The sequence below is a fragment of the Arvicanthis niloticus genome, chromosome 12, assembly GCF_011762505.2.
Source record: "Arvicanthis niloticus isolate mArvNil1 chromosome 12, mArvNil1.pat.X, whole genome shotgun sequence".
Taxonomy (NCBI): domain Eukaryota; kingdom Metazoa; phylum Chordata; class Mammalia; order Rodentia; family Muridae; genus Arvicanthis; species Arvicanthis niloticus.
In genome coordinates this window covers 60,846,341-60,872,019 of record NC_047669.1, presented here as the reverse complement: position 1 = coordinate 60,872,019, position 25,679 = coordinate 60,846,341, and the positions used below count along the sequence as shown (strand labels likewise).

General features: G+C 42.9%; 1 protein-coding gene across 2 annotated transcripts in view; it reads right to left on the bottom strand.

Annotated features, from left to right (window-relative positions):
• Cxadr (CXADR cell adhesion molecule) overlaps nt 1-25,679 on the bottom strand; it is a 48,200-nt gene that overhangs the window by 14,846 nt on the left and 7,675 nt on the right. For both annotated transcript variants that reach the window (XM_034515172.2, XM_034515173.2), the window contains exons 2-6: nt 10,616-10,782; nt 6,797-7,001; nt 2,485-2,640; nt 1,679-1,801; nt 834-972 (exon numbers count right to left, since the gene is read on the bottom strand). In XM_034515172.2, the coding sequence (XP_034371063.1) occupies nt 834-972; nt 1,679-1,801; nt 2,485-2,640; nt 6,797-7,001; nt 10,616-10,782 (790 nt within the window). The remainder of the gene's footprint in view (nt 1-833; nt 973-1,678; nt 1,802-2,484; nt 2,641-6,796; nt 7,002-10,615; nt 10,783-25,679) is intronic.

The following is a 25,679-nucleotide window of genomic DNA, read 5'->3' as shown; positions in this document are numbered from 1 at the left end:
GGTTGTACAAATGGATATGTTAAGTAATATATAATGAAGACATCTGTTTCATATTCTAACATCAGTGATCATGTAGTTCAGCTATAATATTAATACTTCCTAAAGCACTGACACATATACATGTTCTATCCCCAAAAGGAAAGAAAGAATTCCTTTTTGCTGTGAAAGTCCTCTAAGACTTCAGCCCAAAACTACAAATTTCTGTTTTCAAAGCCTTATAATTAGTACCTAAGAATTTTCATCGAACACAGACATAGAATATAAACCCAAATAACTTTGGGTGCATCTTAAAAAACAAGCATTCTGATCTCCCATCTCCAGACCTAACAAATAACATTTCCAAGTTGTTAAGCTATCTAAGTCATGTGTTCTTCATCTTCTTTTTTTTTTTTTTAAGTATAACCCTAGTTAAAATCTACCATTTTAGAATATTTCAGAAAATAAGCCATGTGTGGCAGTGTGCACTTGAAACCCACCCCATAGGAGACTGGAACACTAAGTTTCTGACTTTAAGGTCATTTTGGGCAACACAGTGCGACTGTCCAAGAAGAAAAACTAAAACCCCATGACTAGTTCCACAAACTACCCACGTCTCTTAATGACCATCAGGTCTTTTCACAGGAAACAGCAGGTGTTTCTGAGACAAACATTTGCTGTGATTCTAAAAGCAGGAGAAGAAAACGGGAAGTTTTCACAGCACAGCCAGAAGTGGTCAGACCTATGCATCTGAACTGAACACAAACGCTTGGCAAGGACTTGAAGGGAGGAATCAGAGTTCACCCCGTTCTCCTAATCCCTGCGTTCCCTCAGTGCCTCTAGTTTCACTGATTTACCTGATATCATGATGCACTTCCTTCTCGTACTTCTCTTCTCTGCGTTTTCTATGACAGCAGAAGAGGATGGCCCCGATGAGCACAAGGGCCAGCAGCGTCCCGATGACAGCGCCTGCGATGGTTCCGGCTCGGTTGGAGGCTAGCGGGAGATTGCAACAGAATTAGTAGGAATAAGAAAACCTACCACACAGGGCTTAGAACTGAAAGTACGGGGTGATGGTATGTGTGTGTGTGTGTGTGTGTGTATGTGTGTGTGTGTGTGTGTGTGTGTGTACACAGAATTAGGAATAAGAAAACCCACCACATGCGGCTTAGGACTAAAAGTAGTATATGTGTGCGTGTATGTATGTATGTATGTATGTATGTATCTATCTATCTATCTATCTATCTATCTATCTATCTATCTATCGAGAAAGACAGACAGACAGACAGACATTTAATTGCATATATTAACTTTTACAAGAGATCATCAAAGCTTTTGTCTAGCAAGGAAAATGTATAAAAAATTATTTTCTTTTAAATGATACATATCACCAAATTTTAAAAACAGATAGAATCTGAGTCCAACCTGTCTTGATTAGCACACAGAAATGTCACAAGCTTCTCGTACTTTAATGGCTAAATAGTGGACCAAAGCTGATTTGACAACTTTGAGCTACTAAAATGATGGTTTTATTGATAAAAGTGTCATGTTTTCTCTTCTGAATGAACTAGGAAAATGGGCAAACACCCAGTGTTCTGATCAATGCGAGCAGCCTTGCCGTCCGTCATATGCCTTCCCAGAGTAAACTGGACCAGGCTATCAGACGCTAACAGAAGCGAAGCATATGAACGAATGTACTTACGGGGGACAACATCTAGTCGCAGCATACACTGGTCAGAGCCCACTCTGTTTTGGACTGTGCAGCTGTATGTCCCAGAATACTCAGAACTGGCGTTTTTCACAGATATAACAGGAGAGGTCATTTCTATGAAAGAAAAGGGGGTGGGGGGAAGCAAATCTGTTTTTACAATGTTTATGGCTACCAGTTTTTAATAAAGCTAATAACTCTTATGTAAGTCTGGCAATGGCAGTTAAAAGACAGATAATGCTGGGTGCAGACAAACTGCAAGAGGCAGATTCACATCTCCAGAATTCAGACAACCAGGCTGCTGGTCCTACGAGCAAGTTTACAGTCACTGTGGTCCTTCAGCCACAGGCTCAGCTAAAGCAAGGCGGTCTACTGCATAGCAGTTATAATAAGCACATGGATGGCTACATTTAGCTAAGTTGTAACTTTTAAACTCATGCCGCATCACATAGGTTTGGTTTAAACTTACATGGGTAAGTTACGGGAACATCAGTATCCAGGCAAAACCACCATGTTTGCACTCTGATACTTTCGCTCATGTCCACAGTTCTCAACATTAAAAAAAGATCTACCACAGTAACCAATTACACTATGCTAAAGGGGAAACCTTTAAAGAAATATTTCTTCTTTGAGGACACTTGGTTGTGATTATAAGATACTGAATAATTGTCATGGTGATTTGGATTATTCTACATAGGCCAGGGAATTTAAAGTATAACACACACATACAAAACACCGCTGGGTTTAAATCTCAATCAGTGACACAAGGGTACCATTTTGGTACCTAACAGGAACAGTACCTGCTAGCCACGGAGTAGGCATTGTCTGGGAGTCTGACAACTTCTGCCATTCATACTGCAGTGGAAGGGAACCTTCTTTTGGTTCACATTTTAGCTTGAAGTCATTTCCGATCTCTTCCGATCCATCCACGAAGCATCTTGTACCTGAAGGCTTAACTGAGAGCAAAGGGGAGTGATTACAGCTTTCTCCCAGAGAATGGGATTTGTCTTTCTAATGGATTACATAAGCACCGTAAGCACAGAGTATGATGCGTGCGTAGCCACTCGCCCCTTTGTCAGCCAGTATGGGGCTCAGAATGGACAAGGGGACAAGGAATGGTAGGTCATCAAACCAGTTTACGCAGCATTGTCAGACACAGACAGGTAATGAGCTAGACAAGCAGCCATTGCATAGAGTCCGGCGCGTCTCAGATGCAGCTCAGCTCTGCCATTCCATAGGCACATGTCCAAAAAGCAGAGATGATGTGGCGGCTGGGTGACGATGCTCCCAGAAGCTCCCCTCCATTCCTTACCTATTTATTCTCTGTCCTTGAGAATGCAGCCATCTGTGAGTACGTGGCCAAGTCATGTCTCTCTAGGTGTCGTTACTGGACAATCAGGGCATTTATTAAGAGCACTGATCACCGGGACGATCCGCTTAGAACAGTGTAGACCATTTAACATTATGTATTTACATGAAGTCAAATCCATTCAGACAGCAGTCATAAAAGGTAAATGGGAGGTTATCTTCCAGACCTCTGAGCAATGGTTTAGAGTAACAACTCACCTCACTGCCTGCAGCTTACCCCAACTCTGGCCTAATTGCACGCTGTTCTGCGCCTTACTGAGGCATGACATTTATGAAATAAAATTAATATGTTAGTCTTGAGGGTTTAACAAATGTGTTTATATAGTCATTGTTTGGTTCTTTAGTAGGTAATTGCTTTCAGACCCTATGGGGATATAAAAATGAGGACTTCTCAACTGCCTTACATAAAATGACAGTATTTCACTTAACCATTCCTGGTTAGACTTGAAATTACCTATAGATTGCTTGTAATACTTACTACAATATAAATAATAAATAATATATGGTGGTTATAATAACTGGGGGAAAATCATGAAGTCTGTACACTATATATACACACATATGTTTCCAAATATTTTTTGATCCATGGTCTGCTCAGTGTGAGGATGTGACACCTAAGGGTAGACAGGGCTAACTGGATACCCACTAAGCAGGAGTGGTGACTTTTCTCAAGTTCTCTCTGGTGGCTGTGGACCATCTTACTTCAGACTGACTCATCAGACTTCTATCAAACGTCCTAGATCTTTTCTCTTTCTGGAATCATGACTTGAATAGTAAGGTTAGGTGCTCTTTTTTTTTTTTTTTTTTTTTTCTTTTATTCCATGAGTTTTTTGAGAGTAAGTCACACTGTGTGTATCAGTAATCATCTTCGTTAAATGCTGATTACTGTCCCACTGCAGCAGCATAAGCCAAGTGTGTCCCTCCATTCAGCTACTATGAACTCTGTAGTTTGGGGACACCTCTAAAACCTGCCTACACAAGCCCACCAGGCCCTTATAAAAGGTGCGTAGTCTATAAAGTCAGAAGGGAGAGACGGGGAATTATGATCACCGCTAGACAAGAGGCAAACATCCATAAAGGATTTGGGGAGACTCTCAAAAAAGCAGAGATCGGCTCTCAGGCAGCTACTCCTGAAGGGACAGAGGACAGTGGGGACTGAGCATGAAGTGGGGACTGCCATGGGGGAGGGCCCATGAGTAATTAGTATCCTAGTGAAGGGATAGTGCAGGCTGGTCTGCGAGCCATGCTGGCCAAACACTAAGTCATTATTTTCATTTTCCTCTAAGACCTCGGGAAAAACAATGCTTCTTCCTATGAGTCTGTGGCTGGCTTTACCATCTGTCTTCCAAGCCTGATAAATGCCAGGGTTATTGATTTCTTTCCCCCAGTCTAAGTTGGTTCTCACACTTTCTGTCCTACGTGAGTTTTCCTTGTTTCACCATTATGAATAAAAGTGTGTGTGCACATACACACACACAAAACCACACACGCACTTCTGACTCAACTATCCTATACACACACACACACACACACACACACACACACACACACTAGATTTTAAGGGCCAATCTTGCTGATACCATGGCTATCAGTGTTTTTCTGTCCATAGTTATTCTGGGAATAACTATTCAAATCCCATCGCTCCCAATGTACCTTTTCCTAAATTTTGATAGCCAGCTGTCAGTCACCTCATTGAAGCATATGAATACCAATGAGAAACACTCTACGTGTACCTGGACTCAGAACTTCCTGATAAATCTGAATAAGGGTTCAGACCACGGTTTAAAGAAACTGTCACCAGCTTATACAGTTTACAAACATAAGGTCAGCCCATGTTTCCGTGATATAAACATAGCTATGTTTCCAATGATGCCACCATATTCCCTTCTCTGAGTCCTGACTCGGGTTCACTTTCACATCATAAAAAGTAATTTTAACTAAAACCAAGTTAAGATGGAATGTTCAGATGGAAGCAGTTTAAGACCACGACCCCTTGTGTGCTAGGTCAGTGAGATGACCAACAACCAAGCCAACCTCTGTAGTTACCAATGGAATGCAAAGGAAATCCCAGTTACTGCTCCTAGTGCCTGTTGCCTCTCACAGGCATGCTTTAGAGGAGGCCCTGGCCAGGTACACTTGCTCATCTTAAACTAAAACCAATCCAGAGATTGACATGAGGTACATGTCCTACTTCATAATTCCCAAGAGTATCTTACGTAATTTCAGTAACCAACATTTCCTACAAAAAGTCAGTCTTCCCTGTACTCTGAGACACACAAGACAGAGAAATCACTACCGCAATACAGAGAGCTGACAGCTGTGTTTTACTTCATGCAAATAGCACACAATGTGTGTACAATCTACCACAAGGAGTTTTAGACATAGAGTTAGAGAAAGCTTTAGACATAAGAGTTATAGCCTTTCAGAGCCTCCCAATTTGAAGAGATTAATTGTACACATTATTTCGGATTCTAAAGATGGGTAATTGAGTTCTGACAGCTTACTAAGATGTTGAAGCATCACCCCTGTAACTATCCAAAGAAAGCTGCAAGGCACCCCGGCAACTGTCTAATCCTCTCCGCTGAAGCGCAGAAACAGCGGTAGCAAGAAGGTAAATAACCCGAGTCCACATTCCAACTCATTCTTCCACAATACATCTCCTCCTATTGAAACATCCCAGTGATGGGGGGCTAGAGAGACGGCTCAGTGGATAGGAGTATGTATTAAAAGCTCTTGCAGATGACCCCGACCCAAGTTTGATTCCCAGCACACACATCTGATGGTTCCTAACTGCATATAACTCCAACCCTATGGGGATCTGATGCCTCTGGCCTACATGGGTACTAGAACACACATACATTGCACACACAGACATCCATATACACATAATTTAAAATAAATCTTTAAAAATACAAGTAAATACGTACTCTGAGTAACTAATTACAGAAATCTATCTCGTCTATCCTTAAGAAAGAAAAGCACTGAAACACAAAAACATTTTAAAGCTGAATGAGATCTTAGGCTTAACGATAATTAAATCTTTATGTTTCAACATGATAGGCTGAAGTCAAAGGAAATGAAAAGGTTTAATTCTCAGGGAAATTTTAGAAGAGAAAAAGAAATGTTACACCAGTTAACTCCTGGCTTAGTCACCTTTGTTTTTGTTTTCTCTTGCTAAAACAAAACGCCTGAAGCTGAAGCTAGATCACTATTTTGAAAGGAAAATTGTCTTTGCCTTATAACTCTGGAGGTCCAGAAGCATAGTGTCAACTGGATCTCCTTGGTTTCCAGTAAGCACTTCCTCACCAAAGCAAAACTGACATTTGAAGAAAAAAGCCCTGAAGGGGTCAAAGAAGGGGTCAACTGGAACAACCTGCTTGGTTTCACAATCAATGGTAATTGATCTGGCATCATTGGAATTATATCAATCCCTTCACAAGCTTGGAAGCTCCCTGATCTAATTACCTAAAAGCTCCACCCACTTCCTAAGCCTCAATGAGTTTTGGGTCACAACACACTCAAACCATAGCAGAATTCTACTTCCTACTTTTTACGAAGTAGGCAGTCCTCTTCCTTTCCCCGGTCAATAAAAGAGAGACTAGCTGTTTTCTGCTGTCCAAGGATATCAGAAGTACGTTAAGGTGAGACCAGCCTTGTCTTCCATGAGGACTGCCACTCTATGCTGTGGCCCCCTTGCCCTGACACCATGTAACCCCCACGTGGACAATAGGAACGATAACTTACCAAGAACTGTTAGCAGAAATTTCTTACTTGCAACCCCAGGAGCCTTCTTCACTTTGCACTGGTAAGCGCCAATGTCGGACAACTGCAGATTGGTTACATTTATAGATGCGTCACCAGATTTGACGTCATTACTCGTAAAATGTACCCGTCCTTTCAGATCCGGATAGTAGTTATCATAGATTTTGTCTCCAGAATACAAAATGATCTAAAAGCAAAATAAGAAAAGATTTCAAAACAAAACAAAAAACCCACCTTATTTCATAATTGTTCACATTTCACGGTAAGATCCCTTGCTCTTATCCTGAGACTCAAAGGCCAAAGAATGGTACCAGGCACAAGTAACAGGGTCACAGCTGGAAGAGCTCCAGGTAACTCTCTTATCTGAGTAGCATGGGCAGAAAATAACATACAAGAATATCTTCTCTCCCCAATGTTAATATAAAATGCAAAAGCAGGAAAATCCTGTGTTGGGAAGACATCAGCTATCTAAGCACACACAGGACAAGAAACAAAAGGGACACTGGGGCTCAGTTGGAGTTCTCTGCTCCATTTCAAATGGGGAAACCAAAGAGGAACAGGATCACAGAATATGTCCTATCCAAGAAAGCTATCTCTTGATACTAGACAAAGAAACCTATCAAAAAGATATCTCTTGATACTAGACAAAGAAACCTATCTCAAAACAGAGCAAAACAAACAAACAAACAAGCAAGAGAACAAAGAGGAAAACACTCAAACACACAAACAAAAAAACCCAACACAACTATAAGCTACACAATTTTCTTGTCTCGGATGCCAATTATGTACAATATGACTGGAAAATGTCTCCCAAGAATCAGCTATCTGAAGGAACTTCTGGACTTTTCTGTATTTGACTCCTCTAGCGTGTCCACCCCACCCTGAGTCCACACACCCTCCTTTGTGTGTATGGTAACTGCCCGTCACCGGGTCCCATTCAACAAGTTTGTTGAGTACACATAGGAAACGGCTGAAGGCGCCATTACCTAGATCCTGTCTTGCCACACCCACTCGTCAACATCAATCAACATTCTCAAACTTTAGCAAACAAGATGCTGACTTCCTGTCTATTAAACTTCTCACTTATGTTCAAACAACTGTACCTCAGAAGCTCATTCGGCATACACATCTCACCAGACACGAGTGTGTCCAATGTGAATGACATTATAAATACCACAGTGTTTTCCTAAGGACTGATTATGAAATGGTACAAAACCCGATGATTTTACTTGTCCTTACTAATCTTTCTTTGCAATGTGGCAAGGATGGTGGAACTGTCTGTACCTGTCCCCTTGTAACATTTACCCTAAAACAGTGCTGACTCTTGTTGCAGCAGTTTATATAGACTTAGCTACATATCAGCCAGACTTGTTTTCACTTGACACATGTGTGACTGATGTTTCTACATTATTTCCAAGCTGACAAGATATTTGGGTATGCAGTATTTCATTAACTTCTGCTAAGGCGTGGTTATGACATATGTCCCTTTTCTGCCACGTGAGGAAATGTGTTTATGGAACATGGGAGACGAGGAAGGCCAGTGTCAAAGATAACAAAAGCAGAGGTATGAGAACTGTAGAATTCTGGGCTCAAACCCCACCTACTAGCTGTGTGATGTTGGACTTGTTCCTTCACATGTCTGAGCCTGTTTCCTCACTTTCATAAGTCTAACCACGTTCATCTCACAGAGTCTGATTAAAGCTTACCTAACATACAGTCGTGTTCTGCAGAGAGAAGCTTCCATCAAGCCAGGAGTGCGTACATACAATGGTTGGACCATAAGACTATGTCATAGCTCTCTTATGTTTGTGTGTACGCTGTGATGCCCAAATGATTGTAAAAGTCATATGGCAATATTCTCAGAAGATATTCTTCATGCTGAAACAGGCATGACTGTCTAACTAAAGACCAGCAACAGTGGTACATGGTAACGGTCACGCAGGAGTAATAGTAGACGTTTCTCCAGCCCAGTCTTCCGACTTCAAAGTCCTCAGCTACCATCTATTAGGCTAACTAGATTCAAACAGGCGTTCAGTGCACACATGGTATAGTTAGAATTCTACGGAAGCATTGCTCCTTACCTGCCATCTTCCTTTTCATTGGATTTTATTGTGTATTAAATCTGCAGCCAGGCTTTTAGCCCAGAAATGAATACTTCAGAGCAAGCACAATTCCTATGCTACATCCTTAGCTCGCAAGACGTGAGACCCTCTCTCCATGAACAGACAGGCTATGGCTAGGGCACACTATGCTTGCTGGTCTCTACTCTACATATACCTCACCAGACTTCACTCTCTCTTTGTAGCTCAGAAGGACTGAGGACTCATGCTCTTCTATGTTAACCGCAGGCTCAGACTCCTGAGCAGGACAAGGAAAGGGAATGCCAGATGTCATAGAAATGTGTGTTCAGAGTGCGGACATCTTCACAGTGAGAGACAGGGGAAGTAAAAGGGAGAATGGAGAGGCCCAGGGTACCCGTCAGGCTGATGAGAGTAAAGGAAGCAACTCTGCTCTATGGGATTTTTGTGGTGTGTGTGTGTGGGGGGGGGGGGGAAGGGGAATTGGTTTTTGGTTCCGTTTTGTTTCCTTAGGAAACAGGTCTGATCACACAATCAGACCAACCAGAAGAGAGGAAATCCATAGCCCAGGTCACTGACAGAGAATGACACTGACAGCTTCTTTACCTCCTTCACAAATATCTGGATTTCTCAAAAAAAAAAAAAAAAAAAACCACTCATTTCCGGGATGCACTAATTCAGCCATTTAAAAGGAAGACTTTGGTTTTCAGTTTTAAAATAACCCCTTCTCTCTTATTTGGACAATAAAGTAAACTTGAAACCGTTTTTTGAAAGAGTGACACTATTCGGTGCAGGCTGTCTTCAACCTCGGCGTTCTTCTGCCTTACTCTCCTGATGAGGGAATGGCAGGCGTACACCACCATGCTCAAGGTCTTACAGCTGAAGACTGTATCTACGTACTTACAACATTATATCCCGTGAAAACCTGCACTTACTTCCTTACCTCTGCTCGAATATTTAGTTAAGTGAAATACATCAAATGACGTCGATATATGATGTTTCGTATAAAGTGAATACTAACTTTGTAAGTAAATATGGTCTCACGTTCTGTGCTGCTGTCTCCCGCTCCCACCCTTTATTGGCTTTGTGTGTTCTGAGGAACAGGCTCTGGGGAAAGGGACCTATCACCAAGAATGAGTACCTGCCTTCAGCTCCTGGGATCCACAAGGAAAGACTCAACTTCCTAAGCTGCCCTCTACCCTACCTCCACTGGCTCATCAAACTACGGCACATGCATGTGAATAGGCACACAACTAAATAAAAAGTCAGGGAAAAACAACAACAAAGATCTCATTTCCTTCTTAAGTAACTCATCGTACAGGATATTTAACTTGAAGAAATATGGAAACTAGGTCCTAACAATAAGACTGCATACCTTTCTTACAGTATATTATATCATGTATCTTCTTTAACAAACTTGCTTCATTCAAAAAGTCCCTAATGGTATGTACACTGCTGTGTGCCTGCTCCAGATACCCACAATTCCCTGCTCTGGTGCCTCACATGCATGTCCAGACTTTCAGAGGCTTTCCTGGGTCCTTAAAGCAGCCTTCTACTCACTGCCCCTTCCCATTTGTTACAGATGCAATATCTTCTGGGTGTGTCAACACACAGGATGACAGTGCTCCTCACATCACACCTGAGCAGCTGACTTTCTCCTAGGCCCCTGCACCCGAGAACCTCACTGGCTTGTACGGAGTGCCCAGCATTGATCAAAACTCACCACTTGATCCTCTTTCTGGTTATCAGACGGGGATAGCAGCCATTCAATGTCCAGTGGTCCCTGGTCTTCGGCATCAAGAGTAAACTTGCATGGTAGATACGCAGTTTCCCCTTTAGCTTTTTCGACCTTCTGTTCAGGTGTAGTGATTCTCAAACCGCTGGTAAAATCTGAAAAAAAAAAAATGACCACGTACATGGGACTAAGCCTTTGCTACTGCCCTGGCACACGGCCCTGGGGCTATTCATGGGAGCAAAGTGATGAGGGGTTTGGGTTCCATGCAATGGAGTTCAAGGTCTGTGGTGGCTTTGCAATGACTCCATTGATACTACAATATCCAAGCAATTCCATTTAAAAGCACTGTAAACTTCCCAGGTGCAAAAAAAAAAAGAAAAAAAAAAAAAGTTTGCACTGTTAATGGGCTGAAGCCTGGAACTGATAATCCTGTCTCCGCCGAGCAAGTACTGGGACTATAAAGGTGCACTACCAAGCCTGACTACAAAACTCGTTTTGCTATAGCTGAAGGTGGAGCCCAGTTCGTGCACAGCCCTGCACTTAAATCTGAGGAACGTGAACAGCTGCCTTTTTGTTTGTTTGTGGTTTTGTTTGGTTTTATCACTGAGCATGTGGTTCACGTCTTTAATTACAGCACCAGGGAGGCAGAAGCAGGAGGATCAGAAGTTAGAGGCTAGCTTAGGAGACAGAGCAAGACTGTCTCAGAAACAGGAGGGGACAGAAAGTTTTGCCATCAACTGGAGGAGCACATTCCTGAAACCCGGCACTAAGGAAGCAGGCCGAAGCAGGCCGGAGGATGGAGAGTTTGAGCACCCACCCCCAGCTCCATAGCAAGACCCTTTCTCAAAACAGGAAGCCAACACTGTGTTAGAGCACTTGCCTAGCGGTTAAAAGGCTCTGTGGGTTGGTTCCCTGGGTACCACAAAACAAACAAACAAACAAACAAACAAAACAAAAGCCATGCTGGTTTTCAAATCAAGATTCAAAGTATGAATAGTCTAGTCACCAGCTTGATTTACAACACAGATTCATCTATAATTCATCGGGTACGCCTTTAAAACTATTTACAACATCATCAAAGTTTCCCCAGCTCCAGTTTGTCGCGTCTGCTAGGTTTTCTGTGAGTACCTTTAGTTTTCTTTTCTCCTGAGTCAGGGTTTTACTCATTGAGCCAGCCTGGTCTGAAACTCACTTTGAACTCTGGGTGTTCTGCTTACCTCAGGGTCCTAAGTTGCTGGTATTTTACAGCCATAAGCCGCCACCGGCAACTCCAATCGAGTCCCTGTGTATTAACTCAAGCTTCTCATTGTCTCGGGTATGAAGCTTCACCATCTGGTACTAAGAGCAGCTGCTTTATTGCTGGAACCACCTATACTTCCAGATGTTCAGTGTTGGACAATTACACAACAAAAGTCTGGACACTGAGATCATGAGCGGTACCCATAACCTGCCTCTCCCCACACTAACACTCTGTCCACCTTCCTCCTCCCTTCATCTTGTGCTCATCCTTAGTTAGGAGTCAATCAATCCCAAGTCCTCACTCTCCACAATGACTATCTGATGATGTTTCTCCAATAATGTGAGGTATTATCCTTTCTACGAGGTGAGAAGTAATCTTAAAATGCTACCTATCAGAAATATTAAGTGTTGGTGAAGTTGAAGACAAGGAACTAAGGAGAAGCCACCATCCTAAGCTTATAAAAGTATCTAAGGACATTCCTCAAACAGAATAAAAAATGTTGTACAAATCCTCTGCATTCTTAAGTCGAACCAGTGAAATGTAACAAGAATGCGCTGGGCGAGATCCAAGGTGAGGCCGCCAGATGCCCTGCTAAATCCGCTCTCGTCTTAGGAACCGCCTTGCAAACAAACTCTGTGGGAAATAACTGGGGTGTAGACTACTAACACCCAACTTCTAGATCAGCTTCTGCAGCACCCTGGGTGAGCCCAGAACTTCCTTTCTCAGCCTAGTCTATCCCAACACCCATTGACTTCTGGGTTAAGCCTCTAAAGTTGGGGCTGGTTATTTACACAGCAAAGGTTGACGATCCCCCCCTCTAAATCTACTGGCTGAGACCATGCAACTGCTTAGGCTTGTCCTGAATGTCTTCTGGCCTTCGCTCTGTCTCATGTCTACATATTTATTTTATTAAAACATGGTTTGACACTGGCATCTCTAGAGTCCTTGCTGAAGAGATATTGGAACTTTGGGGTCCTGGTTATAATTTCTCAGAAATTCAGTCCTGTGCCTACCTCCTTTGCAGAACAGAAGTCTACGACCTCACCACCTTCTGTTCTTCCGGCTAGGATGTACTGTACCTGTTTCCATGTATGCCTTTAGCTCCTGCTGGCCTTAGTGTTTGTTTTCCTTTAGAGATCCACGGCACTGCTGACTCAGCAGCCACACCCCACCGCACTTTCCCAGTCCTGGGCTGCCTTTCCTCCCAATGCTGCCTTGGAGTTTTAGGCCCCGTTAAGGCAGAAATCCTGATCTACCATGACATGATTTGTTTCTTTAAGTGGGAGGGAACCTGGAAGGACCTCAGTCTCTTAAAACAGCCCCTTGTTAACTGCTGGAAAGAATCAGAGATTGAATTATATTCTGTTCAACTTCACAACTGTCAGAAAAATGCAAAAAACCTGCCTGAAGAAAGTCTCACACTTCAAGTGATCTGTCTTGTCTTTCCCTTAGCTGGTGCACAATGTGCTTAGGCTAGAGGCAAATACTCCCGGATTTTATATGTGCACCCTCAGATTCCAGGCCAGGAGATGCTATTCTGCAGGAGAGAATTTTAAACAGCTTCGTAAGTGACTTTCATGTATTTCTTTTTTGGAGATGTGTTTGCTCCTCACTGGGTTGTACTAAAAATGAACTGAAATCTCAAGACCCTCACAAAAAAAGAGTTCTCGAGTCTCCTAGCAACACTAAGAGCTCTTTCCAGAGGCATCCTTTATTTTTTTTTTTAAGTGCTGAAGTACGCACCAGTCAGAATTGTATAAAACAAAAGACAGATATACTCATGCAGTGACTCTGTAAACTGCTCATACTGTCGTCAACTGCAGGGATGAAGTAACTCGAAAACTACTTGCAGATTCAAACAGCACTCGTAAACTAAATCAAGCATCATTTTATTTAAATTGATTTTCAGGGTTTAGTAAAAGACATAGCACAAAAAAATTCAGGCCACAAGGCCTTCCAGAGGCCAGTTATGAGTGCTCAGAACCGAGTATATCAACAGCGAAGCCCGTCCCACACGGACACTAATTGGAATAACATCTCCCAACCTTCTGCTTGCTTTTCTTATCTCCAATTTCTAAATCAATAAGGTCTCTGGAGATTCTCTGCTGCTCAGGCTAACTGAACATCAAAGTGATGAGACTTCATCAAAGAGTATTCCTCAGCCCTTGATGTCACCTCCTACTAAGTCCTCAGGAGATCCGATTCTACAAAGAAAGGCACATAGAGAAATGGGAGGAGCTACCGCTCCAAGGGGAGGCGGTCCCCCGATAGATGTCTATGCCCTGTCCCAGAACAAGCTACCTTTTCAATATGGATGGTCCTCAGTGAGCTTTTCCTTTTGATCATGCAAAGTTAGAAAATGTTAAGGAAATTTCATTGGTATTGAAATTGGTATTGGTATTTTAATTTCTTGTTTTTTTTTTTTTTTTCAGGGAAGTAAAGGTAAGAGCTTTAAATTGTTTTAAGAGAAAAAAGTTTGTTCGTTTGTTTTTTTTGTTTTTTGTTTTTTTTTTTAAGAAAATAGGAGTGGGGAGACAGCTATGATGGGAAAGAAAATATTTACCATAAACACTTGAAGTTGGAAATCACCACTTTGCAAAGGGACAGAAGAGCTTCAAACAAGGGGATGCAAATGAGAAACTGAGTATCTTACATGGTGGTCATGAATGACAGAGAGCAATGGCAAGTTTGTACTGGAATTTATATAATACACCACTTTAACCAAATGACCTAAGGGACTGTCACTAGACCACCAAGGGAAAGAAAGTGGCTCCTGATTCAAAATACAGCCTTACTCCCGTGATAACACCTACCAAGTTAAAGATGTATTAGCTTACCATGGAGAGGAAAACCTTTAAAGTATATTTGCAGGGCCGGGAATGGGGGTGCCCACCTGCAATCCCAGGTTATTTGAAATGCAAACTCTGTGAGTCGGAGGCAACCCTGACCTATATATAACACGGGTCAGGCCACCAAAGCGACATCGTGAGACCTTATGTCACAAACCAAAACAGAATAACAAGTGTACTAAGAAAAGAAGTCAGTGAGAAGGGTGATGATCTGTTTGATTGCACACCACCTGACTTTCTACAAAAGGGACAATTTAGCCCAGTGAGAAGAACAAGATGAGAGGAGGGAGGGATGGAGGCGTGGAGCAGGTTTCTTAGTGCCAGCCTGTCCAACGCTACAACGGCCAACACATCATTGTGCATTTGTCCTCTATCTGTATCATAAACAGAACCATAGACTTTGGGTGATAGAAATATGTTACAGGTCCATCAAGTCTTAGCAGATGGCTTCCTTGGCCAGGGACCGCTGGGACAGAGAGGGCTTTAGCTGTGTACAATAACCCAAGGTATGAGGGACCTCCTTGTACCTCACGCTCAATCTAAAAATATAATCTAGAACTACAGGAATACAAATTAAAGCAATGTAATATTGTACTCCACATATAACATTGATTAGGTATTTAAAAAGCAAATTTGCCAAACAAGAAGGCTCAAGCCTATAATCCCAGCACTTGGAAGCTCACAAGGTTGAGGCTAGTCTAGGCTTTGTAGCAGGTTTAAGGCAAGCCTGAACTACACATAAGGAGGGAGAGTCTGTCTCAAAAACCAAGGGCTGGAATTATACCTCACTGGTGGAGCAATCACTCGCCTATCAAAACAAAACAAAAAACAATCGAACGAAAGAACCCTTTGAGGTGGTAAAATTGAATCTCACTCACATTAATAATAGTATAGCTAAATATCACCTTTTGGTTTCATTTCATTTACCTAATGATTTAATCAAATCATGGCATTCAAAAGGAACATAGCCTTAGATAGCCAATGTGTTAGCACACTAATACTAAGTACTGAAAACTCCTGGAGAATTAGGCTATGATTGAAAGTTCCCAAAATCCATGTGGGAAAGTCCCTTTTGTGACTTCGAGACACTGCCCTTAAGGTAAGATCTGGCTGAGCACTGGAGAAGAGCCATCTGGGCTCTCCATCTGGTGCGGACGGAGATAAGATATCTACCTACAAGGCAGAGAGAGGCCTCGCACCAGAAACCACAATGGCGGCCACCCTGGCCCTGGCTTTCATAGCCCACAGATTTGTGAGCATACAAGTTTCTTTACTTAAGCCATCCTCTCTGGTATCCCATTCCAGCAGCCTGAAGAAACAAACAGGCTCAGAAAGATCCATGGAACGGGTGAGCTGTTTTGAACAACGAATCTCCCAAGGATGAGCTAAACATACTCAGAATTCACACACCTCATCAATGCGTGTCAGTACTTACGGGAGAGACTGTCTAAGCAGGAAATAACTTACGCTCGGGAAGATATAGAAACTTTATTAATTTTATTTCATTAAACTTATTAATTAACTTATTTAATTAAACTTTATTATTTTCTTATGAGTCGGGCATCCTTCTAAGGCTGTATGTAAATTCACTTACAAATCCTGAGGAATAGACACTACAAACGATACTAAACAACTGTTTCCGCTTCTGAAATGTAGTTGATATTATGTAACACTGTCACCTTATTAACAATGTATATAGAGTAGAGGAACATACAGAGGATAGCTGAGCAGGGGCTACAGGCATGCGCCCTAACACCCATTTAGGCTGGGTTAGGGATGGACCGCAGGGCTCTGCACATGTTACGTAAAGTATCCTACCACCTCTACACGGAGGTGTTGTGGGAGATGCATGTGGTTTTAGTAACTGTTTACAACCTCTGACACTATAGCTGAAAATACTATTTTTTAAATCAGGTTTTGTAACAATCAAGAATTCTGTTTTATGAGTTCCAGGACAGCCCAGGCTATATGGAGAACCCTGTCTCAAAAAACAAAAACGAAACAAAACAAACAAAAAAAGAATTCTGTTTTACTTTTTTTTTTTCAAGGCCACCTTGTTAGTGTACAGAACTTCCTTGTCTTTAGGAGAACGTATGTCATTAACAGAATGTCTCCCAGGCCAGATAATTTTGATAAGATTCTTGCTCCCAGGACTCTCTGGAGCTGAGTCACCAGGCCACCTTGACACAGAATACCCTAAAGTACGGGAGAACTCCAACTGCATCTTCACGTCCTCCTTTCTCCATCCACCACTGCCGAGGCCTTAACTCTCTTAAAATCAGAAACCTGCTTGAACCCGAACAGGGTTTGTGCAACGTGAGGCAATCTATCCCTGCGGTGGCACCAGGGAGATAGCATTCCTCAGGAGAGCAGCAGTCCCATCTCCAAAAGACTGTGGATCTTCAGATTGGTAATTCTGGCATTTTCTTTTCACTTCTGGAAAGTTGGGGGTCTGCTTTTGAAAATTGCTACACAACACGTTTATGTGAAAGGCCAGCCATCACCTAAACTTCCCATTTAGAGCATACTATAAAAACTACATTGGGGGCAGGAGAGATGGCGCAGCCGTTTAGAGCGCTGACTACTCTTCAGTAGTCCTGAGTTCAATTCCCAGCAACCACATGGTGGCTCACAAAGAGGTCCTGAGTTCAATTCCCAGCAACCACATGGTGGCTCACAACCATCTATAATGGGGTCTGATGCCCTCTTCTAGTGTGTCTGAAGAAAGCAGTGGTGTACTCATATATAAAATAAATAAATAAATAAATAAATCTTTAAAATAATAAATAATTTTAAAAAAAACCTACATTGGATTTTATAGTAACTTTAAAGAAGGGGGTGGGGGAAGAGTCTAGCCGAATTTCAAGAAGTAAATTAGACAAAGCAGCAACCCATACATGAAAAAGATTGGTAAGAACAAGCCCAAGTTTGTAGTTTAATCACAGACACTACATACACACTTGCTACTGGTGACGGCGTCACGGATGAGTCACGCCTGTGCTGTTATCTATGCTATTTCGATTGATCCCTTCCTGTTTCACTAACCTGTGCCAACCTTCTTGCCAGAACATTCCTCTACGATTAGTAACGCTTAGAAAAAAGTCACCTGACTCGCCCTGCTTCTGTCAGAGAAGGGGGTAGAGGGAGGCACTGGGCCGGGCTGATCACAATGCCACACACATGTAATCCCAGCAACTGAGAGACTGAGACAGACAGAGGATGGGGAGTTTGGGGTGAACCTGGGCCATAGCAGGAATTTCAGGCCATACTGAACTAAACAGAGACCTCGCTTGAGGAAAAAGAGGGGAGAAGGTAGGTAGCGAGCCAGGGGAGAAGCTGCATTATGTTAATATAATTACTTCAATTACCCAGTTATGTATTGCTGTGGGGAGGAAATCAGTCGGAGGGAGGTAGAAATTATGGGCAGAGGTGGGGTTGCTATAGTTTGGTTGTTCAGTTATCACTTACATCTGCGAAGATAAGGCTAGTCAGATAAATTAGCAACACTAAGAACCAGCCCAAGGACACTTTTGGATTTTATAAATAGCTAGGATTGATGCCCTACACAAGGAGAACCCCATCCCAAGTTACCAGGGAAATAAGCTGGGATGGAAACCAGTCTTTTGCTGAGGAAGGTGACTTTGAGACAGGGTCTCACTGTGTAGCTCAAAGGGACTTCAACCTTGAGACCCTCACAACTTACTCTCCTGGGTGCTAAGATTATAGCTATGTCCAACACCCAGCTTGAAACCATCTTAACAAACAGCAAGAGTACTCATTAACAGCCTTGTGCTTTTCAAAACGCTCTATAGAGATCAACTCTGAATTCTCACTAACAACTCCATGGCAGAGGTATCCACAGTATCCCTCTTTTACAAAGCAGAGACACCAAGAGGTAGCTTAACTTGTAATAGGACAAAATCAGATCAATCTGGTTGACTACATCTCAGCCACGGTCAACCTGTATGGAGGTGGGGACGGGACAAGGCCTCCTCGGCTGCGAGCATCCTGCAAGTAGCCAATGAGAGGTTTCACCTCTGAAATCACTGGAAAATGCAGGGAGTCCGCGATCAGAACCCCATGTGACCTGTAGGGAAAGGATGGGTTAAGCAAGTACAAATCATCTTCTACACTAAGCACTGCACCTAAGTGCAGTGCCCACAAAAGCCAGAAGAGGGAGCTGGAGTTCCTGGCAGTCATGAGCCAGCCACACAACATGAGTGCTAAAATCTGAACTTGGGATTTCTGCAACAGCAGTAACTACTGAGCCATCTCTCCAACCCCTACACCAAACTTCTTAGTAGTACCTCACGCAGAGCACATGATTCAAGGGTCTGGGTGGACTGTTCATTTTAGCAGAGCATGAAGTATCAGACTAAGAATCTGTCGTCAAATTTGGTACACACCTACACATAGGGACAGGTCTGTGTCATTTTAGACAAGCTGCCCCTCTTTGGGCTCCAGCATAAATTGAAGGTGTGGAACTAAAATTTCTATTTCAGAATTAAACGTCTTCAGATTGGAGTTCATCCATCAACCAAAAAGATGTCTTCGCCCTCCATTGTCCCCTCCCCAGTACATCCGCTGCTCTGCAGCTCCAACCCTACCTCAGGAAGTACAGTCGAGAACATTCACAGCCTAAGTTACGAAAACAACTTACCCAGTGAACAGCTGGGGCTGTAAGGTCAGATCTGAGTTCAACCTCGCAGTTTATAAAGCTGTAGATGAGTGCTTTGTAGGCGATGACGTTTCCACGTTTAAGATGAAAATGAATAGTAATAATGCCATCTAGGTACTGTGATGCATTACTAGATCCAAGCACTCTGGAGGCTGAGGCAGAAAGATCGCCAAGTGTCTGAGACTAGCCTAGGTTATATCTGAGAGTTCAAGGCCAACCTGGGCTGTGCAGTAAGACCTTGTACTGGAAAAATGAACAAATAAATTGTAATGATGCCTACACATCGCTATAGGATCAAATGAAATAATGCACGGAAGCCTGAGTAGTTCAGGGTCTGGAGAGTTGGCTCAGTGGTTAGGAACACAGTGTTCTTCCAAAGGCCCACAGTTCTATTCCCAGAACATCTGTCAGACAGCTTACCCATAACTTCACCTCCAGGTGTCCTTTGCTTCCAAACTCTCAGGCACACAAATACACAGAGATACACTGTTTCAAATGATTTTAAAGGACAAGCCCAAGCATACAGCAGTATTCTCTCTTCAGTAAACAGAAGACAGTAGGGAATACACTGCCACCTTAATAACCCGTCTCCAGCAGCCATTATTGCTTAGTTAGTAGAGGCATTGTCCGGCATGCAGGAAGCCCAGGGTTAAATCTCGACCAGAGCATAATTCAGACATGGCAGTGCGTGCCTATGTACTACGGTTTCTATTGCTATGATAAAATACCATGACCAAAAAGCAAACTGGGGAGAAAAGGTTTATTCAGCTGACACTTCCACAGCACTGTTCATCACTGAAGGAAGTCAGGACAGGAACTCAAATAGGGCAGGATCCTAGAGGCAGGAGCTGATGCAGAGGCAATGGAGGGATGCTGCTTACTGGCTTCCTCCTTGTGGCTTGCTCAGCCTGCTTCCTTGAAGAATCCAGGACCACCAGCCCAGGAATGGGACCACCCACAGTGGGTTTCTTCTTTCCCTATCAATCACTAATTAAGAAAAGGCCTTACAGTCAAATTTTACGGAGGTATTTTCTCAACTGAGGGTCCCTCCTTTCAGATAACTCTAGTTTGTGTGTCAAGTTGACACAAGACTAGCCACACAGTATATAATAAGTAAATATACCAAACCAGTCCCTCCCAATAGGGTGTGGACCTCTCTGGGTCTTTTTATCTATAACACTTAGTAATAATGTTTTCTAAACAGAAAGAACTCAAAACTTATTATGAAAGGAAACGACACTGGCGTGTTATGTCCTAGGTTTTATGATCACTAAGTGACCTAGATCAACTCCAACTTAGTGACACTATTTGGCTACAGAATGGGACATATCTCATTAGAGAGTTAGGGGAGGGGAATCCAAGCAGAAGCAGAAGTGACTGCTATATTAGGGAGCGTGACCTTCAAGAATAGGACAAAAACAGTAGACAGACTGAGATCCTGTCCAAGCAAGGGGTGTTAGAAATGAGAAATGTCGAGCATGCCTATAGGTCAACAGGAAAAAAAGAAAAATTGAATAAAACACGAATACACGCAGTAGAACATTCACACTTACACATGAAAACCTCAGAGAAATAAAACCTTGGAAACACAGGATAAAACCCCTTAAAGATGGAACTACATAGGACATTTATGATTCCGCTTTTACGCTGCGGTGTAAGAAATTCAATTAATGAGACTTGTATCTGCTAGCCTGTATTTCCTCTGTGACAAAACCGGCATACACTCACTTAGAATAAAAGTCACTCGGAATAGCAGACGGTAACCCTATGTCTGACCCCTCCCCAGACTGTGCCTTCTTGTTTCTATCTCCAGAAGAGCTCTGCAACACCTGACTCAACAAGATGCACTACTTCCCTCAAACTTCAATGGGAATTGAGATGGCTTGTAATGAATACTGAATACAGAATTTAGAAGCCAGGACTCAGGAAGATGTAAACAGTCGTAGGGAGGCAGGCAAGGAGCGTGCAGATACAAACAGCACTGAAGTGGACCCTCCCTCCCCCACGGCCCTCACAAAGACCCCTCCGTCCTTTCCTATCTACTAAGTAGCAACTATCTTCCTGACTGGTCTGTAATCCGATGGCTGCTAATTTTGAATGTCTCTGGCAAAACGCATGCAAATAGGTTGTTTTGCATCATGTGTCAAAGTAGAATACTGTCATCACCCTCATGAAATGCTATGTTAACACTGTGTCTTAGGAAACGTCCTTTGCCTTCTATTCCCTTTTCATTACCACAGGCCTGCAATGAAGCCACCTGGCAAAAGCAATAAGGAAAGACTCAAATGAAACAAGAAACAGGACAAACAGATACACTCAAAAATCAGCAAATAGTGTTTCACCTTATATAAAAAAATGCTCAGCCCTACAGAGGAGGTCGCTTACATCCGGGATGCACATGCCTAAACCGGCTGCTTTAAATATAGTCGGAATGCCTTCCTAATGTCCTGGAACGCCTCCTCACCCATTAACAGGGCCACTGTATCCAGTTACTTGGCACCTTTCCACGACTGCATTTATTTCCCCCATGAGCAAGTTTAAGACATTAATTTTTATGCTTACATTTTTCTATCTTCTCTGTAAAACATGCAATGTGTATAATTATCAAATAAGGGGTACTGATATCGTTTCTGTACACGTGTAACAATTGCTCTTGTGGTTAAAGGAAACTAAATAAGAAACAGGAGACTTGATTTAGCTCACTGCCAACAGAAAAATACTGTGTGACAGGGAAAATTATTCGAAAGGTAAAACCTCCCAAGAATAATAGAAAGCCATACTCCGTTAGTTTTGAGGACACACTGCCTCTGTGTGTTTTCATAGGAAGTGTCTGTTCTAGGGCTGACCATAGCAGAAATATTGCTTTGAATACTAGATCTCTGGTGGCCAGTATGGCAATTGCCAGCCACTGGACAAGTGGCTAGTGCAAGCTGAAATGAGCTACTTAAAACTGAAACACTAACCAAATGACAAAGGCTACATGAAACATATTTAATCTCAATCAATATGTTGAATGTGACCACTTATGGAAACGTGTTTGCGATAAACCAGGTTAAATAAAAGTTACTCAATTAACCTCTTCTTTTTAGATACGTCTGGAAGAAAGTGTCTAATGGCCTATGTAGGCAGCATTTACACTTATTTCTGTTGCACCGCCCTGTGTGACATCATCATGGCCACAGTGTACTGGATACAGGCTTTGATTCCAGCACTCCTGAATGATGGAGGTCCTTCTTATTCCAAAGCTATTAAGAGAATAGATTCAAATAAAATAGTTTTTCAGAAACAACCCTGAGTGGCGGCCTGTCCTACAAACACAGAGCTCCAGAGGCTGTAACTATGGGGTGGGGCTGCAGGAAGATCAACTCCAACTCCAGCATGGTCTACACACCAAGACCAGACCACATCAAAAAAGACAGACCAAAACCAATGGGCTATATTCACTTTCCTATCTCAGACTTAACTCACTCAAGATTGGTTTTAACTGATTCTGTTTGCAATGAACAAGTTAAAGTCTTCTCGCTTCTTATTGCAACACTACTCTGTTCAAAACAAGGTGAAAAGTTTATGTCTAGTCCAAAAACATAGGAACTTTCCTGGTTTTCAAGTTCAGAACTTTCTTTACTGGTAAGTCTGAAAACACTGGTGGCAGTAACCCATCTAAGGACTTTGGCAAAGATATAACTTATCATATTTGTCTCACTGCTTCGAAATAGCCCTTAGGAGTCCTTGAGAAAAGTTCATCTGTGCAGTCAAAAGTTCTTTAGGAATCCGGGAATCCTAGAAAGCTCATTGGGAAAAGTATCCCTGTATCTTCCGAAGATGCAACAGTATCCAGCAGTGTCCTCCCTTCTAGTAATCTAACATCACATGCAGGAAACTGACTTGTTTCCAAGAGAATTGTTTTTCTGTAGTAATGTACATGTTAGTTCATTGAACTGTGTCAGGCCTTTTTCTCAAATACTAAAGAGCAAACACTGAATCCTGACACGGGTCTTACATAATACACCCTTCAAAAGACAGATCACCATGGTTTTCCTGTCTTTTCCTATCACCTTCCTGCAACAGAGCAGAAAACAGTCGTCTTCTTCTCGGAGCAGCCTGTCCATTACAATCAACTGTGAACACTGCTGACTCTAGGTGAGGCCTTTATGGACTCTAAACTAGCTAAGCCCTGTTCCAAATCCAACTGGGTGAGACAATAAAGTGGAGAAAAGCTCCGGAGGCACAAGTGGGAAAGCGGAGGAGATACCTTCTTACCCTCTTGGCCTCCTCAAATAATCACCTGCTGTTACTAAATAAATGGAAACCATGTTTCACTTTGTCCCCCATTACCCAGAAGTCGGCTAATGGGTTAGGAAAAGTGAATCTGCAGAAAAATATGAATAACAAAGTCTCCAAAGAAGGTTTCTGAAGAAATACTATCACCGCCCTGCTGCAGTGCCAAGGGGACCACCTACACTGCTCACATTCCTCCAGCTGTAATTTCAAACCAAATTTAGAAATTTAGAAAAGAAAGGACTCGGAAAGGTCACGCCTCTTTATTCTCTAGTGTCTAGGAAACAGTAACTCCAGAGGTAGGATTCCTGTAATCCCATCTTCAGGAAAGGAGAAACCTAAGGGTCCCTAGTTCTCACCCAGACTGAGATACAAACCAAGACACAGTAAATATGGAAAAATAAAACATCTTTTGAACTACATGTTCATATGTGTCTATGTGTGCACAGGTATACATGTATGGGGGGGTGGATCAAAAGACAACCTCAGGTCTCATTCACAAGATACCATGAACATTAACTTTTTTTTTTTTTTTTTTTTTTAGACAGTCTCTGGCCTGGGAACTCATGAAGTAAGTAGGCTAGGCCAGCCAAGGAGCTACAGAGATCCCCAGTCCTAGCCTCGTCAATGCTCCGATTCCCCTTCTGGGTCCACCCTCTGACTGTTCCCCATCCCATACCTCCCCCCGCCCCCTGCTCCCCCACCCCATCTCCAAGAGGATGTCCCCACCCCACCAGACCTCCCTACTCCCTGGGGCCTCAAGTCTCTTGAGGGTTAGGTGCATCTTCTCTGACTAAATCCAGACCTGGGACCCAGCAGTCCTCTGCTGTATACGTGTTGGGGGCCTCACATCAGCTGGTGTATGCTGCCTGGTTGGCGATCCAGTGTTTGAGAGATCTCAGGGGTCCAGGTTAATTGAGACTGCTGGTTCTCCTACAAGGTCATCCTCCTCCTCAGCTTCTTCCAGCTTTTCCCTAACTCAACCACAGGGGACAGCAGCTTCTGTCCATTGGTTGGGTGCAAATATTTGCATCTGACTCTTTCAGCTGCTTGTTGCAACGGGCTTCGGGAGGTAGGAGGTTGGGGAAGGGGGGACCCCTCTAGAATGTACCACAGACCTGGGAGGTGAGAAACTCTCAGGACTCAAACGGAGAAACCTTAGAGGAAATGCCCTACAGTGCAGAGAAGGAACTTGTAGAGTCCACCTCCAGTAAAAGACAGGGCATCAAGTGGAGGGATGGGGTTGCCATCACACAGTCAAACTCTCTTGACCCAGAATTGTTCCTGTCTGAAAGAACTGCAGGGACAAAAATGGAGACGGGCCTGAGGGAAAGGAAGTCTAATGACAGAATCAAATTGGGATCCAGCTCAAGGGGAGGCCCCAAGGCCTGACACTATTACTGATGCTATGGTGTGCTTATACATCTGACTTTTTATATAAGTTAGGTAACTGAACTCAGATCCTCATGCTGACAAGCCAACCACTTTCCTGCCTCTGCTCCTCTCCAGCTCAAAGGGAAAACCAACCATCTTCCAATCATTTTAGAGCACTGGTTCTCAACCTTCCTAATGCTGCAACCCTTTAATACAGTGCCTTATGTTATGGTGACCCACAACCCCAAAATTATTTAGCTGCTACTTCATAACTGCAAGTTTGCCACTGTCATGAATCGTAATGTAGATATCTGACGTGTGACTCCCACAGGGGTTGTGACCCACAGGTTGAGAACCACTTGCTTTACACTATTATTTTTATTTTCTTAAAGAGTGTAAGTCAGATGAAAACCAGGAAGCCAAGGCTCTAAGGTCATTCTGGTTAGACGCCACTTGTTTCCTGCCTGCCTCCAATAATTATTTCAGAGTTCACATGCGTGATTTGTTGACCACTGAATGAACAGTCAAAATCCCCAGCTGAAACAGTTCCTTGATTGACTCACAGAAGGATCGGTTCTCACCTGGTGGCTTGGGCGCTGACTGGGGAAACGTGGAAACCAGTGGAGGACAAGA